Genomic DNA, 18,718 nt, shown 5'->3' on the forward strand with positions numbered 1-18,718 from the left:
ACCTGAATTTCTACTCTGAAATGACTTCATTGCCTATTTGTCTAAAAGAAATGCTTTTATTGAGAAATGTCATTTCAAGTTTAAATGGATTGCCTTGAACTGCATTAATAAACACTTTAAACACTTGCCAAGATCCCTCATACATGGGTACACCAGAATGGCAAATTTGTCTTCAGTATGGGACTGTCTTTTCTGTTGCTCAGGTGTTGCTGTTATAGAAGAAAACTTCTCTGATGAAACTTCTAACTTCTCATTGTTTTACTGTCTCTCCCTAGATCTATAGTTGCCTACCAGCCAACAGGTGAAAATAGCCATGCTTTTGATGCTGCAGCGTTTTTCAAGTCTGTTGGTGTTTTCCTGGGAATATTCAGTGGTTCTTTCATGATGGGAGCAGTGACAGGGGTTGTGACAGCTCTGATATCCTTTCTCATGTTTAGCCCTTTCAGACCAGATGTGACATTCAGGTATTGACGGGGCTCTCCTGTTTCCAGCTGTAGCAAAATTGACTATAGTTTGCTTTAATCTCTGTGTGAAGACATGATCGGCATTCATGTGACTTCTGCCTATACACAGGCACTATAGGTACCCACAGAAATCACCTTTCCTCAGTGTGACTGAGTGTGGTGACCCTAGAAGTTTTAGTGATGTTGCTGCATGCTGGAAGCTAATGAGAGGCGCTAAGTAGGCATGTCCTCATGTTCAGTTTCTATATATAAAACTCCAAAAGCCCTTTACAGGGCTCTTTGAGTCCTGTACTTTGAGCTGGAAATGTGATGTCATCTGTCTTGGAAAATATTGTATCTACCAGAGTGAACATCATAATGTCATGTGCTTGGTGTGATCTGTCTCGTTCTCTTGAGGTTTACTGCTGCTATTTGAATAGAGCACTCAGGTGCTCAGCAAGCAATCCATGTGGGTTTTGGTGTAGACTCAGGCAGCAGACCTTAAGCTCAGCCTGCACCAGAAATCGTATTGCTTCTTCAGAAAGAGATTAAACACCTTAGCTTTCCGACTGGTTAGTATAACCATGTTTGTACATACCACAGATATTTTTGATCTGCCCAGACTTCTGAATACTGATGTAAATGGGGTAAAATGTGATGTTTTATACAGTAATCATGAATCTGTGGCTCGTCATCTTAAGCAATAAGATCTGAACCATATCTTGTGATAGGTGCACTGCGCAGATTTGTCCGATGTGTTTGCATGACGGAAACCTTTCAGGTGTAAGAGGGAAGATGTGCTGTTAATGCTTCCATGGTCAGGCTTCCAGTTCTACTGATCTGCAATCAAAGTGACCCAGAGCCATAACTGTTCATCTGTTTTTTAGGCTACTAGTCATCCATAGCTCTAGCTGTTCAAATGCTGTTGCTGTGGTTTTTGGTTTGCTGGTTGGCTACTAATTGCAGCTGAAATGCATTCACCTCTGTTTTGTAAAATCATCCTTCTGAAGCAGCAATAAGTTCTTGCTGTTTCTAATGTTTGTGCTCAGAAGGGTAATATGAGACTGGGAGTGGGGAGACTGCTCAGAGGACAGTCTCTGGTGGGGTTTTTTGTGTGTGTGTGTTTTGTAACGTTTGGGTTGGGTTGGGTTGCTTACTTTCAGAACTATTTTCTCTTGGAAAATTCTTAAAGTCATGCAATACTGTAGAAAATAACTGTAAATTTGGGGTTTACTCTTCACAGCTGAACTCAAATTAAGTAATAGATGAAGTCAACAAACTGTTATTCTCATAGCTGCCTATAACTCTACCTCTCTAAGTGAGGGAGTTCATGCATTGTCCTTTGAAAACAGGCAGAATACTTAGTTTGCAAATAGGACACATGATATACAAGGACTTGTTCTGGCTTTCAGCAAGCTGACTTGACCTCGCTGTCTGTGGTTATTTTTATAACATTTAAGGTGTTGTATTACTTCATATTTTACTTCTAAATTTCAAAATCTCCTTGTGGAAATGAAGTGGAACAGAAGAGCATGCCTAAGGAATAAAGAAAGTTAGTAAAGAAAACAGAAATAATTCGAATTAATGCCTTAGTTTGAAATGTGATATTTTTTTAACCTTACGTTTCTTGCTTCTCTCTTCCTCCAAAATGATGAGCACAGGTTTTCAGTTCAGATTTCACGAACAGATTTGGTATGATTACTTACAATAACAGCAAGGGGAATGAACAATTTGATTCACAAAGCTGCCAGAAAAGATTGGAAATGAGGAATTGGTTCTGACAAGGGCCCTTGCCAAACATCAGGGGAACAAGGTTCAATCTTTTCTCTTCCATGAAGTGATTGCAGCTATTCAGTTTCCTAAGCATCCATTAATGCCTTTTAAGCCAGGTACTTGTGATGGGGTTATCTGAGCACTTTGTGGGAAGATGGGCTCTAATTATTGCTGTGGTGGGGGTTGCTGCTTAGCTGATCTTAGCAAACGTTTGGGGCACGGGGCAGTGAGGGTAGAATTCAGCTGAGTGTAATAGAGCATTCTCAAACTTTAGAAAGATAGTTTATGTGGAGAAGTGGCTGTGGGGAGAGATAACAGCTGTTTAAAAAAACAGTGCTGAGTTTTATATTTAGTGTAATGCCAACTGTCATTGAGAATAATATTATTATTTTCTAATGATAGTTTGATCTTTTGAGGGCAACTTTCTGAAGTATGTGTTTTGGACCTTTGCCCTCCCCCAGGTTAACAGAAATAGGTATGGGTGGGGAGCTGGTGGTCAGCAAGATGCTGTATTCTAAAGCCCACAGGAAACTATTTCCCCTGAATGTGCTGGGCTACTTCAATTTTGCTAACTGGGAGGCAGTCAAGAGTGCTGTGAGCCTCAGGCCTCCTAGGACCTGTGAATGCCCTATGAAAACCAGTGTTGTTCATTGCTTTTAGCATTTCCTCACATGGAGCCGTGACTCCCCAAGCAGCCCTGCTGCCATTACTGTTAGATTGTGTAGTGCTGCAGAGAGCCCAGGACATAGCTGTATTATGCGTGGAGAGCAACGGTGGATTATGGTGCAGCCTTGATGAATCCCTTGAGGTGCTGATTGCCTTCATATAAGCAGGGGAGACTGCTACCACCTTTCTATTTTGAGTATTCTTGTGCTCCTGCTGTCCTCCTATTAGAATTTCAGAGAAGACTGGGCTTTCAGAAAGACCGGGGATCATTCTTATCACCCCCTTTTAACACATGTTGGTTTTTTTCCCCCTGTGTCTTCTAGTAGCACATAGCTGTCTGCACCTTGGGTACAGTGAGCTGTTCAGTGCTGCCAGAGGAGTGATGAGGACAAAACTCAAACTCTATAAATATGTGAACAACTGCTTTATAGTTTTCAAAGAGCTATATTTAACACTACTGAAATATGTTCCACTTTTTCAGTAGCTGCACGAACTGTTCAGCATGTTTGATATTGCCCAAGTTTTGGGCTCCTCTGGAAAATGAACTTTTTACCCCATTAAAAAGATTAAGTTGCTCAGATTGAGTTAGCTTTTACTCTAAAACACATGAACATGAAGAGAGGAAATACAGTTTCTTGTAGGCAGGATCTCTGTTTAGCCTCAAAAGTACATCACTAGCCACACTTGCTGAAAAAGACATGTCAACAAATCTGAGCAGAAAAATTCTGATAGATCTGCTTCGTCTTAGGGTTGCTGTAGTCCAGAACATCATAGAATTGTTTTGGTTGCAAAAGACCTCTTAAAACCATCAGGTCCAACTCTCAACCTACTACCACCATGGCCATTAAAATACTGTGTCCCAGAGTGCCATGTCCACACATTTCTTGAACATCTCCAGGGATGGTGACTCCACCACCTCTCTGAGCAACCTATTCCAATGCCTGATTGCTCATTCAGGAAAAAAATTTTTTCCTAATATCCAATCTCAACCTCCTCTGGCACAGTTTCAGTCCATTGCCTCTTGTCCTATCACCTGATGCAAGGGAGAAGAGACCAACCTTCTCCTCACTACAACCTCACTTCAGGGAGTTGTAGAGAGCAATGAGGTCTTCCCTCAGTCTCCTCTTCTCCAGACTAAACAACTCCAGTTCCCTCAGCTACTCCTCATAAGAGTTGCTTTCTAAACCCTTCACCAGCTTTGTTGCTGAAACCCAAACCAATCCCTGCTTACCCTGAAAAACACAATTGAAATGGAATGCCAGGTATATACCCCTTCCTTGCTGGTGCTTTGCAGAGAAATGTTGCATAGAGTAAGATATTGTCTCAGAGGTGGAGCTGCAGTTATGCCATGGATATGCAGTAAAAATATCCGAGACTGTTTCAAGGGGAGGCCTTGATTATGGAGTTTGTCTTGCTGTGATGGAAGTGATGCTTTTCAGCATTAAAAGTGTTTTGGGTTTTTTTTCAGCTAGTGTTGGTTGTTAGTGCATAACAGTGTTTTCCATAAATACTGTGTACAGAGAAGCCAAAGGATTAAATTTTTGATCCCTTAACAAATGACTTAACGTGACAAAGTTTACCAAGTTGCACTGCTTCCCCCTGCTGGAAACTGCACTCTTTTTCTTGATGTCCTGGAGCACTTTCTTGCTTGCAGAAGCTTGTGGATTTACTGGTGAGTTGTTGGGATTGAAGGACACAGAAGCAGAATTTTTGTCCATCTTAGCAGGCATTTTTCTGCCTTATTGAAGCTTCCTGTGAGAAATGTGATGTTGGGACTTAAAGGTTTTTGGTTGGGTGGTGGTTACAGTATCACAGTATAAATAAGGTTGGAAGAGACCCCAAGGATCATCAAGTCTGACCTGTCCCAACAGACCTCACGACTAGACCATGGCACCAAGTGCCATGTCCAATCTCCCCTTGAACACCTCCAGGAACAGCGACTCCACCTCCTCCCTGGGCAGCCCATTCCAATGACGAATGACTCGCTCAGTGAAGAACTTTTTCCTCACTTCGAGTCTAAACCTCCCCTGGCACAGCTTGAGACTGTGTCCCCTTGTTCTGGTGCTGGTTGCCTGGGAGAAGAGACCAACCCCTTCCTGGCTACAACCACCTTTCAGGTAGTTGTAGAGGTCAATGAGGTCACCCCTGATCCTTCTCTTCTCCAGGCTAAGTTGCTTGGTGCAATAATGTTGACAGCGCAGCTCACTGCAACTCAAGGGTGTTTAAGAGCAGTGGTTTGGTTCCACAAGATTTCCCTAACTTGCTTGAAAATAAGGTTCATAATATCTCAAGGTTAAGGGTGATGTATAAATTCAATAGAACTTGGGAAGGGAAAACATGTTGAGCTCTGACAGTAAGAAGGTTGATATTGCCGTGTGATTCTGTTCACAGGAGTGGTGGCCGTCCTCTTCTGCGGCATTACCCAGGCGCATTATACGTACAACAACTTGTCAGTCGAATCAAGAAGTCGCACTAAACAGGCAAGAGTGTCTTTCACCTTTTATAGAGTGGATTGCTGTAGCCATCCATGTAATCTTGATTTTTGTAAAGTATCTGTTTTGCTTGGCCCTTAATGTGTGACTGTTTTCTCTCTAGCTCTTTGAGGTATTGCACTTCCTGGCTGAGAACTTCATATTTTCTTATATGGGCTTGGCACTGTTTACTTTCCAGAAACACATTTTCAGCCCAGTCTTCATCATTGGAGCTTTTGTATCCTTTTTGCTCTGTGTGAGGTTTCTATATTGTCTTACATGCCTGAAAACTTGTAGCATCTGTTGGCTTTACCAGATAGAGGATGGTGGCTGACTTAAGTTTCCCTGATGACTTGCAGGAACAATAACATTGAGAACAACCTTTGGTCCGCTGTTGCATCAAAGCACTAAGGCCTCTGTGCCCCACAGTTGTTGGCTCGATACCTGTGTAAGAAGTCATATAAATTAAAAATTAATATACTTTACTGTGTGACTTGGCTATTGACAGCCAGCCTTGCTTGTGTTGCTCTTGTATTTGAACTTTGGAGGCCTAGAAAAAGATTCATTGTTCTCTTCATTTCCAGTGGTCCCTTGAAGAAAGCAAACTAACTTCAAGCAGATGAAAAATATTGAGTGAACAGATTGTCTGAGCAATGCCCTAAAGGTAGAGGTCAGGATCATGGGTGATGGGAGGAAGTCTATGACATGAATGGTACATACTGCTAAAAGGTGCTGGTGTTGGAGGTGTGTTTCCAGTGCCCTGGCTGCCCAGGTACCTGGCTCTTGAATTACCCAGAAGTGAGTAGTTTCATAGTAGTCATACTCACGTAAGCTTGAAATGACTAGATTCCTCTCTGCAGCCCATCCTTACTGAAATGGCCTATATAACTGTTTCTTCACTATGTTTCTGGCTGCTTGAAAATAAAGGGGAACTAGATTTCCAGCCTGTATTTCTCTCTGCCTGCTGCAGGGGTAGTGCTTTTGGCAATGGAGATAAAACCTTGTGAAAGAACATATAAAAATGTCCTAATCCAGAACATACTTCTTTTATCATAGAATCATCATTTTTCTTTTGTTGAATAAGACCTCTAAGATCATCAAGGCAAATCATTGATCTGACACCGCCATTGCCGCTAAACGTGTCCCAAAGTGCCATGTCTACACGTTGTTTGAAGACCTCTAGGTCTGCTCCCTGGGCAGCCCATTTCAATGCCTGACTACTCTTTCAGGAAGAAACTATTTTCAATATCCAATCTAAACCTCCCCACATGCAGTCTGAGGCCATTTCCTCTTGTTCTATCACTTGACAGAAGGGAGAAAAGACCAACACCCACCTTACTACAACCTTATTTCAGGTAGTTGTACAGAGCAATGAAGTCTCCCCTCAGCCTTGCCTTCTCTAGACTAAACAATCCCAGTTCCCTCAGACAGTCTTCAAAAGATTAGTTCTCGAGACCCTTCACCAGCTTTGTTGACCTTCTCTAGATATGGTCTAGCAACTTGTAGTGAGTGGCCCAAAATTTGAGACGGGATTCAAGGTACAGCCTCACCAGTGCTTAATACAAGGGAACGATCGCTTCCTTCCTACTGCTGACCACACTGTTCCTGATACAGGCCAGGATGCTGCTGGCCTTGGCCACTTGGGCTCCCTGCTGGCTCATTCAGCCAGCTGTCAAACAGCACCCTCAGGTCCTTTTATGCTGGGCGGGTTTCTAGCTGTTCTGCCCCAAGCCTGTAGCGCTGCATGGGGTTGTGAACCTGGCACTTGACCTTGTTGAACCTCATACAATCTTACTTTCCTAGAAATGTTGTTTCCTGCAGACAGTATTGCTTTATGTTAGCTATGGCAGTAACCCAGAGGTATCTAGGGGTATTATATGGTTTAGTTTCTTTTCCATAAGAGAACAGTTCCATACCTCTAATGTTGTCATCTCAGCAGTAAATGATCCATGTTCAGTGGAGTTCTGGTTGTATTGGTGATTTATAGGATTTCAGCACATCACTGTAGCTTGTTCCAAAGTGTTCATAGATGGTGGAAGGTGTATTTAGCTTTCTGCTTCTTCAGTGGAACCACTGGATGTTTTGCACTACAGTAAGGGCAAGAAGCAGCTTACCACCTACTGTCATGAATTTCTTTTACTAATCTTTTTAAATTTCATTTTATTACTGAGAAGTTGTGTGGGGTTTTTTATTTTCATCTCAGTAACTCTGTACTCTTCAGTGCTTGCCAGCCAGTAGGAGATTCTGCCTCCGAAGGAGCTTTGATGGAGTGGCCACTTGCTCATCTTTTGTTGGTTTTCCTTCTGTACATACAATTGTGTTTCTGTTGATCTGAAAGATGTAAGTGAGTGGGGGTCATGATAGTTGTTTAAAGTGTGAATTTTTATCATGTGTACAACTGGCTATTTTAATACTAGGTATAATTTTACTGTGCATTAAAAATACTTAGTTATATCAGTTAATACTTGCTTTGTTGCAATGAGTCCTGCATGCACATGATTGGTGAAAGTATTCTTTATAGACAGAGATTGCAAGAACACTTGATATCATGTAAACCTCTCACTGGAACAGAAACTTCATATTAGAGACAGTTAACTTCCTTAGCTCAGGAAAGTGAAATCCTTAACCCTCAGCTGTGAACAGATTGCTATCTTTCTGGGTAGAGCTGCACACATCTACCCTCTGTCCTTCTTGCTGAACCTGGGCAGAAGGCATAAGATCAGCTGGAACTTTCAACACATGATGATGTTTTCAGGTAAAAGCAAAGATGTCTCATCAAGCAAAAAAAAAAGCCTTTTGTAAAAAAGGGCCTTTTGTTTGTTTGTGTTTGGTGTTTTGTTAAAAAAAAATAAATCATAAGCATATTGTAGTACTGCCTTCTGCTTTTGTAATCCACATCCATGCTTCCTGAATAGAAGACTTAGAGATTGTTGCAGCATGTCATGGTGTGTCTTTCAACCTTTACAGAAAATGTCACATGTGGGAAGAGTCATGTCTTGGAATGCCAGCTGCTGGCAGCACTTAGTCACCTCGTGTTGGGAATGGAGCATTTTTATTTGAAGTCTGTCTGAAAGGGATGGGGAAGTTGGGATGTATCCTCCCAGAAGGCTATTTGTAGCTGAGATGGTGTATGTGCTGTTCAGACACAGGTAGCTGTTGGGAAAATTGAGGTGTATTCATGGGTACCCTCTCCCCCTTAGATGGAGAAAGCAAAGTGTTTGACTTATCTGTGTGGCAAAGATCATAAGGTAGGTTAAGTGTTTAAGTGTGTCATTTAAAGCAAAGCATGGAGTCTCTGTTTGTGTCTAAATGTGTGCATCCTCTAGAAGTACTAAGGACGCCTCTATAGCCAAGAGGATGTAAATAAGAAGAAGATAGATTGTTTCCAGTAGAGTCCAGTGACAGGATGAGAGTCAGTGGGCACAAGCTGAAACACAGGAGGTCCCCTCCAGACTACAGGAACACTTTCTTACTGTGTCCAAGCACTGGCAGAGGGTGCCTAGAGGGGTTGTGTCGTCTCCTTCCTTAGGGATTTTCTAAAGCCATCTGATGCTGTCCTGGGCAATTTATATAGGTTACCCTGCTTGAGTAGGTTCCTGAGTTCCAACTGCATTCTTGGCAACCTGATTTAGGTGTACCTCTGTAGGAGGAAGATTGGACTAGATGTTCTCCAGCAGTCCCTTCCAACTTTGATCATCCCGTGGTTTTGTGATTTCTCCCACCTGCAGATGGCTTGTCTTTGGTAATGGAGTTTCATATTCAAGAGCAGGGAAGGAAGGGAATAAAGTCTGCCTGTGAACATGTCACTAACTAGACCATTTTATTTTTTTTTCAGATGATAACAATTTCATGTCAAAAATACATGCTTCGGTTACAGAATCAGCTGGGAAAATGTGGGGGTTTATTTTCATTCAGGGCATTTGAATCCAAAGGTATAATCAAAAAAGAGGAAATCCAAATTTGCTGGAGCCCAGTACTTTCTGTCTGTCACTTTGTGCCTGTGTGGCCGGGATGGAGCAAGGAAACATGCTGTGTTACGAAATCAAGTGCAGTTTCACTTCTGAAGCTCTGCTATTTCGTTCTTTTGCATAGGTCTCAGGGGAGCCATGGCGTTTGCTCTGGCGATACGAGATACTGCTACCTACTCACATCAAATGATGTTCTCAACAACTCTCCTCATTGTCTTTTTCACTGTGTGGATTGTCGGGGGAGGTACAACTCCCATGCTGTCCTGGCTGAACATCAGGTTAGTGTGCAGCTGTATGTTGCAGAAATGTCACTTTTCGAGTGGCAGCTCTGCTAATCAAGCACAGTCCTATAGAACTTGTTTCTTGCTTTGCTAAAGGTGTTCAGGTATTTAGAACATAATGTTTTATGGAGGAAGGTGCTAGTGCAGGCTGGGGAAGAAAGTATACTGATGCTGCTAGGAATCAGTGTACAGCTTTCTAATGGTCCTTTTCAGCCCAGTTGCGATATTGAATAGTGTTGTCTAATACAGCAGCCTGCATATTGAAAACAAAGACTCAAACTCTCTAGTTCTATATAAACCTCTCTTCCTTTATATGAAAACATGTTTCTGTTCTTTGGCTCTTGATAATGGTTCTGTTACATGTTTTAAGTTAAATGGAGTCTTTAGTGGGTTACACTGAACTGCATGCACTTTACCCATCTCTCCAAACAAACCTGATGTTACCTAAACAACTGGGATAACTGAGATCCTGCTGGTTGTCTGGGTGTGTTTCCTCCTGTTTTGAAGGAACCTGTGAAAATAGTAAGTAGCATGATTATAGGTGTTTGCATATCCTGGCCAAGACTTACTACTTGTGGGCTGCAAGTGCAGTCATGTTTGAGGATACTTGTCCACAGAAGAGCTAGAGAATCATGAATCAATCATTGTTAAAGACCACATGTTATCATTCTGTGAAAGTTTTGGCAGTTGGGAGGGGCAAAGGTAGATAGAGTGGAATTGAAACAGTACATGTTGTACAAACACTACAGTGTGTTTTTCATGTATAAATAATTTGTGCTCCCTGACACTGGAAAGCTTGCTTTGTCTTGCTTTCTAATTATACTAACCAGAATTTCTGTCACATTAACTTGTGGTATGACAGGAGAAACAAATGTAAAAACAGTTTCAGTCTTTGGAAGAACTGATGATTCTTAGGGACTAATGCTGCTTTTGGAAAATGTGAGTGGACTGCTTATGACAATTGGTAGCAGCTGCTTTCTAGGTAGAAAATGGGGGGTGGGGGGTGGCAGAAAGTAACAAAGGGACACCCAGAAATGCTTGTGAACTCTTCTTACTGAAGGTACCAAAAGGCAGACATTTCAGTAGTGATTTACAGTATTTCAGCTCTGACTAACAGCAAACATTGGGAAATGGTGGTTTCCTGAGTTTGGTGCCAAATGAATCCATTTCTGTCCTTCAAAACTATCTTTAAATGCAATTTTCAGATGTTTGGCTAGAAATAAGTGTCACCCCTGTGTGGTCAGGCTCTTTGACTGTCATGTCACTAACAGGTAATGCAACACCTGGTGTGAAGTCATTCACTAATCCAATTCCAGTGCAGTTGTGCTATTACAGTATCACAGTATTACCAAGGTTGGAAGAGACCTCAAAGATCATCGAGTCCAACCTGTCACCACAGACCTCATGACTAGACCATGGCACCAACTGCCACATGCAATCCCCTCTTGAACACCTCCAGGGACGGTGACTCCACCACCTCCCTGGGCAGCCCATTCCAATGACTAATGACTCTCTCAGTGAAGAACTTTCTCCTCACATCAAGTCTAAACCTCCCCTGATGCAGCTTGAGACTGTGTCCCCTTGTTCTGGTGCTGGTTGCTAGAGAGAAGAGACCAACCCCTTCCTGGCTACAACCACCCTTCAGGTAGCTGTAGGGGGCAATGAGGTCACCCCTGAGCCTCCTCTTCTCCAGGCTAAACAATCCCAGCTCCCTCAGCCTCTCCTCATAGGGCTTGTGCTCAAGGCCTCTCCCCAGCCTTGTTGCCCTTCTCTGGACATGTTCAAGTGTCTCAATGTCCTTCTTAAACTGAGGGGCCCAGAACTGGACACAGGACTCAAGGTGTGGCCTAACCAATGCAGAGTAGAGGGGCACAATGACTTCCCTGTTCCTGCTGGCCACACTATTGCTGATGCAGGCCAGGATGCCATTGGCCCTCTTGGCCACCTGGGCACACTGCTGGCTCATGTTTAGGCAGGTGTCAATCAGCACCCCCAGGTCCCTCTCTGTTTGGCAGCTCTCCAGCCACTCTGACCCCAGCCTGTAGCTCTGCATGGGGTTATTGTGGCCAAAGTGCAGCACCCGGCACTTGGACTTGTTAAATGCCATCCCATTGGACTCTGCCCATCTGTCCAGTCTGTCAAGGTCCCTCTGCAGAGCCTTTCTACCCTCTAAGAGATCAACATCTGCTCCCAACTTGGTGTCATCTGCAAATTTGCTGATGACTGTCTCAATCCCCTCATCTAGATCATCGATGGAGATGTTGAAGAGGATGGGGCCCAGCACTGATCCCTGGGGGACGCCACTGGTGACTGGCTGCCAGCTGGATGTGGCACCATTCACCACCACTCTCTGGGCTCAGCCCTCCAGCCAGTTCCTAACCCAGAGCAGAGTGCTCCTGTCCAAGCCACAAGCTGACAGCTTGGCCAGCAGTTTGCTGTGGGGGACAGTGTCAAAGGCCTTGTTGAAGTCCAGGTAGGCCACATCCACAGCCTTCCCCACATCCACCAGGCAGTCACCTGATCATAGAAGGAGATCAGGTTGGAGAGGCAGGACCTGCCCTTCCTAAATCCATGTTGGCTGGACCTGAGCCCTTGGCCATCCTTCAGGTGCGCAGTTATTGCTGCCAAGATAATCTGCTCCATCACTTTCCCTGGCACTGAGGTCAGGCTGACTGGCCTGGAGGTTCCAGGTTCTTCCATCCAACCCTTCTTGTGGATAGGGATCACATTGGCCAGTTTCCAGTCATCTGGGACCTCACCGGTAAGCCAGGATGGGAGGAAAATGATGGAGAGTGGCTTGGCCAGCTCATCTGCCAGCTCTCTCAGCACCCTAGGATGGATCCCATCCGGTCCCATGGACTTGTGGGTGTCCAAGTGGCTCAGCAGGTCCCAAACTAATTCCTCATGGATTTCCAGGGCATCACACTGCTCCCTGACCCCATTGCCCAGCTCAGGAGGCCACTCGTCCTGAACTCCTGCCTTGCTGCTAAACATGGAGGCAAAGAAGGTGTTCAGGACCTCAGCCTTTTCCTCATCCTCAGTCACCATGTTCCCCTCCAGGTCCAATAAGGAGTGGAGATTCTTCTTGCCCTTCTTTTTAGTGTTAATATATTTGTAAAAATGCTTTTTATTGTCTTTCACAGAGGTGGCCAGCTTCAGTTCCAACTGGGCCTTTGCCTCTCTAATTTTTTTCCTACACAGTCTAACCACTTCCTTGAACATACCTCAAGAAGCCTTCCCCTCCTTCCAGAGGTGATACAGCCTCTTTTTTCCCCTTAAATCCTCCAGGAGCTGCTTGCTCATCCAGGCAGGTCGCCTTCCCCGCCGGCACATGGGAACTGCCAGTTCCTGTGCCTTCAGAGCTCCTGTTTGAAGCAGCTCCAACCCTCCTGGACCCCTCGGTTCATGAGGGTTGGTACCCAGGGACCTTTGCGAATAAGTTTCTTAAACAGGCTGAAGTTTGCCCTCTGGAAGTCCAAGGTGAAGGTTCTGTTGGTGCTCCTCCCTATCTCCCTGCATATTGAAAACTTCACTATCTCGTGGTCACTGCACCCTAGGCAGCCTCCCACCATCACACCAGCCTTTCTCTATTGGAGAACAGCAGGTCAAGCAGAGCCTGTCCCCTCACAGGCTCACTTAACAGCTGCATCAGGAATCTTCTGGACTGCCTTCTCTCTGCTGAATTAAGTTCCCAGCAGATATCTGGCCGGTTAAAGTCACCTACAAGGACAAGATCTGATGATCTTGAGACAGCCTCCAATTGCTTATAGAATATTTCATCAGCCTCCTCATCCTGGTTGGGTGGTCTATAACAGACTTCAACCAGGATGTCAGATTTGTTAGGCCTCCCTCTGATTTTAACCCACAGGCTCTGAATCGCTTCATCCTCTACCTCAAGCTCTGTGGCAAAGAGTGACTCCTTAATATACAGAGCCACCCCTGCTCCTCTTCTCCCTCACCTGTCTCTCCTAAAGAGCTTGTAACCCCCCAGTGTAGCACTCCAATCATGTGTGCTATCCCACCATGTTTCTGAAATGGCAACTATTCATGGTGATGAGATACCACATACATTTCTAAGCTCAGCTTGACTGGTGTCTGTTCTCATGTGAAAGCCCCACAATGACTTTAGGAAGGTATCTGGAATAGATGCCATGTGCAGCTTTCCATTTGGCACTTGTGACAACAGAAGATTTCTGTCCAGTGGTGGTATATAAGGAACAAGTGCACTGATACACCTCTGCAAGCAGAGCAGGCATGGTGGGTGTGTAACCAGCAGCGCAACCTGACTGTCTGAGGTGCAGGGTGCAAGGGAGCAGGAGATGAGTTCTAGCCGTCTGTACAGAGGTAAGAAGGCTGCTTGCAATCTACTTGCAATGGCCAGGGAAAATCTGCTGAGATTTGCCTGCAGCCTCTGCGATGGCTCATGTGAGTGTATCTCTTGTCTGATAGCCACTTGAGTGGATTCCAAAGCACCTTCTGAAGTGTGGATGCAACCAGGTCAACAAAACTGACTCTTAAGAGCTCTCATTGTAGGTGCTGGCATCCAGAGTCTTCTGCCCTGCTGCCTGCACCTCTTTTTGTTCAGAAAGCATATCTGGATGTTTCCTTCACACCTTGTCCTCTAGCAATGGACAGTGTGTGCTGCTGCCCAACTAAGTGAAGGGGAGCTCTGTGTTTTCAGTCTGCCTGTATCAAGACTAGACTCTAACATGTGGCTTAGCTCTTGGCTTAGCTCTTGGCCAACTGGAAAATAGCTGCGAGGTAGCACACTGTAGGGTTTTGGTTGTTTGGTTTTGGTGGTGTTTTTGGTTTGTTTGACTGGTTTTTTGTTTCAATTTTCCCCTGCTCAGGAAGCAGCTTGTGGAAGCATCCAAAAATAAGCACTTAGTCCTGCTAAAGGAGTAATTTGGTTTAGGAAAGAGACTCTATTAACTTGGTTGATGAATTGTTCCTGAAGGAAGAAAGGGCTAACACTGTGTCCATTCCAGCCTTGCCCTTCAAGTAGGCTATACTTCCAAAAATCATTAATGTGGGCAGCAAGGCAGAACAGCTGGAAAACTGTAGTTTTTAGTGTTTAGCTACATTTTTTTGGGTGAGATGTACCATTCATGCTAGTAAGTAGTAATTTTAATTGTCAATGTGAATACATGGTAAATTTCCCTGTTAAGGAAAAGATATGTAAAGAAAGGAACTCTACATAAGAAGGATTCTAGAGAACTCCATGGGCCTGCCTACAGCTGCCTGGTTGTGTGCTTCTCTAGTAGTGATGGAGACTGCACTCTTAGCAACCACATGAAATAAGATTAGTGCCAGGAGGTGGCAGCTGTGCTCAACTGATGGAGAATGAGAAACTTGGTGGTGGTAAGGCATCCTCTGTGACATAGCCCTTGATGCTGAACAGCTAGAAACCCTGTCTGACCTTACGGATTTAAGAACAAAACAAATTAATTTCCAGCTGAATTTTAGAAGTATGTTGCTTTTCTATCTTTTTCTCCCCAGTGGAAGGAGTAGGCAGGAGATGATGTACTGTCCCAACGCCCTTGCTCAGCAGCAGTGTATAGTGCTTGTGCAGTCCTGAGGCTGTGCAGTAGGTAACTTGTCTCTGGGGTAGCCTGGGATGCTTGCTGAGCCTTGGCACTTGCCCACTAGGTTAGTCTGAGGAGGCTGGAAATACGTAGTGCTCTTGTACAGGATTATTTAACATAAAAGATGATAAAAGATAAAAAGTTAGTTACTTCCTAGATTAAGTGGAGGCACATAGGAAACTAATGCTGTTTGTGTATTGGATTTAAATGTCAGGATTTGTGTGGACTTTGTCCAGCTCTGCTGGCTCACACTTGTATCCTGGTGGATTTTGGCTTTTGTTGAAGAAAAGATGGAAATCTGTTCAGCCATTACCAAATCGTCATGAAGTAATTGGCCTTTCTGCAGTGTGCAGGTGAGCACAAGAGAAGAACCTGCTTTAACAAAGAGTCAACCAAGCTGACTGACCCTTCAGGCTGGTTTAGCTTGCCTGGTCATTGTGTGGCAGTGTGGTGTTTCTGCAGTTCTGTGGTCTGCCTAGCAATGGGGTTTCCCCATCCCCACAGGATGCCCCCTTCAGTAGTTCCCATGATCTGTGATGGGCTGAACTTCTGAAGGAACTGAGCTGGGCAAGTGGGAGGAGCTACAGGCTGGGGTCAGAGTGGCTGGAGAGCAGTCAGGCTGAGAGGGACCTGGGGGTGCTAGTCGACGGTAGACTGAACATGAGCCTGCAGTGTGCCCAGGCAGCCAAGAGGGCCAATGGCATCCTGGCCTGCATCAGGAACAGTGTGGCCAGCAGGAGCAGGGAGGTCATTCTGCCCCTGGACACTGCACTGGTTAGGCCGCACCTCGAGTCCTGTGTCCAGTTCTGGGCCCCTCAGTTTAGGAAGGATGTTGACTTGCTGAAACGAGTCCAGAGAAGAGCAACAAAGTTGGTGAGGGGTTTGGAACACAAGCCCTACGAGGAGAGGCTGAGGGAGCTGGGGTTGCTTAGCCTGGAGAAGAGGAGACTCAGGGGTGACCTTATTACTCTCTACAACTACCTGAAGGGAGGTTGTAGACAGGTGGATGTTGGTCTCTTCTCCCAGGCAGCCAGTACCAGAACAAGAGGACACAGTCTCAGGCTGCACCAGAGGAGGTTTAGGTTGGATGTTAGGAAGAAGTTCCATACAGAGAGAGTGATTGCCCATTGGAATGGGCTGCCTGGGGAGGTAGTGGAGTCACCATCATTGAAGGTGTCCAGGAGGAGACTTGATGGAGTGCTTGGTGCCATGGTTTAGTTGATTAGGTGGGTTGGATTGGTTGATGGGTTGGACACAATGATCTTGAAGGTCTCTTCCAACCTGGTTTATTATTATTATGTTTCCAGATAGGGTATGGTACCAGTGTACCAGGGTCTACTGATCAGCAGAGGTCCCATGGTTTGTGGCAGGCTTAATTTAGTTTACTGCTAGAAACTAAAACATGACTTGGATATTAAAAATACAGTCTCATTCTTTGAGACTAAAACAGACAAACAATTTCTTGCTTGAGGTTTCAACTAACTCAGAAGTCACAGTATCACAGTATAACTAAGGTTGGAAGAGACCCCAAGGATCATCAAGTCCAACCTGTCCCAACAGACCTCACGACTAGACCATGGCACCAAGTGCCACATCCAATCTCCCCTTGAACACCTCCAGGGACGGCGACTCCACCACCTCCCTGGGCAGCCCATTCCAATGACAAATGACTCGCTCAGTGAAGAACTTTTTCCTCACCTCGAGTCTAAACCTCCCCTGGTGCAGCTTGAGACTGTGTCCCCTTGTTCTGGTGCTGGTTGCCTGGGAGAAGAGACCAACCCCTTCCTGTCTACAACCACCTTTCAGGTAGTTGTAGAGGGCAATGAGGTCGCCTCTGATCCTTCTCTTCTCCAGGCTAAACAATCCCAGCTCCCTCAGCCTCTCCTCATAGGGCTTGAGCTCAAGGCCTCTCCCCAGTCTTGTTGCCCTTCTCTGGACACGTTCAAGTGTCTCGATGTCCTTCTTAAACTGAGGGGCCCAGAACTGGACACAGGACTCAAGGTGTGGCCTAACCAATGCAGAGTACAGGGGCACAATGACCTCCCTGCTCCTGCTGGCCACACTATTCCTGATACAGGCCAGGATGCCATTGGCCCTCTTGGCCACCTGGGCACACTGCTGGCTCATGTTTAGGCAGGTGTCAATCAGCACCCCCAGGTCCCTCTCTGTTTGGCAGCTCTCCAGCCACTCTGACCCCAGCCTGTAGCTCTGCATGGAGTTGCCGTGGCCAAAGTGCAGCACCCGGCACTTGGACTTGTTAAATGCCATCCCGTTGGCCTCTGCCCATCTGTCCAGTCGGTCGAGGTCCCTCTGCAGAGCCTTTCTGCCCTCTAACTGACTAACATCTGTTCCCAACTTGGTGTCATCTGCAAACTTGCTGATAAAGTCATGTAAATCAAAACCACTGGCAAAGTTCCTCTTTTCAGAACAGTAGCTGACTGACTTCATTTATCTGTCACAGGAAAAAAGGGAACTCCTAACATTCCTATTTTGAAATGTTGTTTTTTTTCCATTTTTGTCATTAGATATTATTGACCTGGCTTCTTTTATGTTGAATGAAGCAACACAGAGATTAATGCCTTCCTCTCCTTCACAATCTGCCTCAAATAAGGAAGCTCATGTTTATTTTCATTAAGTAATTTCAGCTATACTTAGCAACATTTTTGTGAATTTTAAAGCATTTAATCTTAAAATACTTGAGGATCTTTCTACCATAAAAATGAAAGGTTGCACAGCTAAAGTCAGCTTAGATGTTTACTGCCTTTTGCCTGACTTTGCAAGTGCAATCTTTTTAAGTGGGTTGTGTGTGTGTTTGGTTTGGTTTGTGGGGCTCTCATTTCTTGGGGGTTTGTTTTTTGTTTGGTTGGCAGTTTTTTGTGTTTTTTTTTGTATTAAAGTGAGCAAACTGAACGAGATATTGGGAAACACTAATTCTCACACAGCTGCTATGTGTGCTACCTAACTATCTGGGGTGGTCACAAAACTGACAGCTTAAGTGGCAGTCTCGGGTTATACTCTGTTTTATCCAGGGTGGTCCAGCTATAAAATGTGCATTTCTTGAATGCCATGCCTCAGTGTGCTGCAGTGGCAGGAAGTAAGTGTTGATACTGGTAATCCAGCCTTGTGTAACATTCTGGTCTGGAGTGAGGGATGTCCAGTAGGAGGTAACATCCTTCTGGTTTTCAGTCTCTTTCCATTATTCTATAATCCTTCACTGCCTTCTAGTTGCTGCCTTTGAAGGGCAGGTGCACAGACATGAGTGCTGTCCTTTTCCCTCTGTTGTGGGCTTTTTCCTTTCACCATCTCTTTCTGCAATTCCGGTCATCTTTCCCTGTCTAGTTTCTTCTGTCTTCTTACTTCTCCTTTCCCAGTCTCTAGTTTCTCATCAGCAGCTGTAAATCTCTCTTAAATGCAGACTCTGAACCTCCAGCCTCACCCCTCTGGTTCTTTCCCATAGTAGGAAAGATTGTCATCTCTTCTTTTGGATGTCTGGAATTAAGCATGGAAGGTGCTTCCTTATCTCTGTTCTTG

The 18,718-nt window shown here is 44.8% G+C and overlaps 1 protein-coding gene across 2 annotated transcripts in view; it reads left to right on the top strand.

The window, feature by feature from the left end:
- The window catches only part of SLC9A7 (solute carrier family 9 member A7), an 88,703-nt gene that overhangs the window by 46,616 nt on the left and 23,369 nt on the right, over nucleotides 1-18,718 (top strand). For both annotated transcript variants that reach the window (XM_054164615.1, XM_054164616.1), the window contains exons 7-12: nucleotides 276-417; nucleotides 4,449-4,554; nucleotides 5,274-5,362; nucleotides 5,478-5,591; nucleotides 7,997-8,108; nucleotides 9,446-9,599. In XM_054164615.1, coding sequence (XP_054020590.1) covers nucleotides 276-417; nucleotides 4,449-4,554; nucleotides 5,274-5,362; nucleotides 5,478-5,591; nucleotides 7,997-8,108; nucleotides 9,446-9,599 — 717 coding nt within the window. The remainder of the gene's footprint in view (nucleotides 1-275; nucleotides 418-4,448; nucleotides 4,555-5,273; nucleotides 5,363-5,477; nucleotides 5,592-7,996; nucleotides 8,109-9,445; nucleotides 9,600-18,718) is intronic.

This window comes from Dryobates pubescens, chromosome 10 (genome assembly GCF_014839835.1).
Source record: "Dryobates pubescens isolate bDryPub1 chromosome 10, bDryPub1.pri, whole genome shotgun sequence".
NCBI classification, from domain to species: Eukaryota; Metazoa; Chordata; class Aves; order Piciformes; family Picidae; genus Dryobates; species Dryobates pubescens.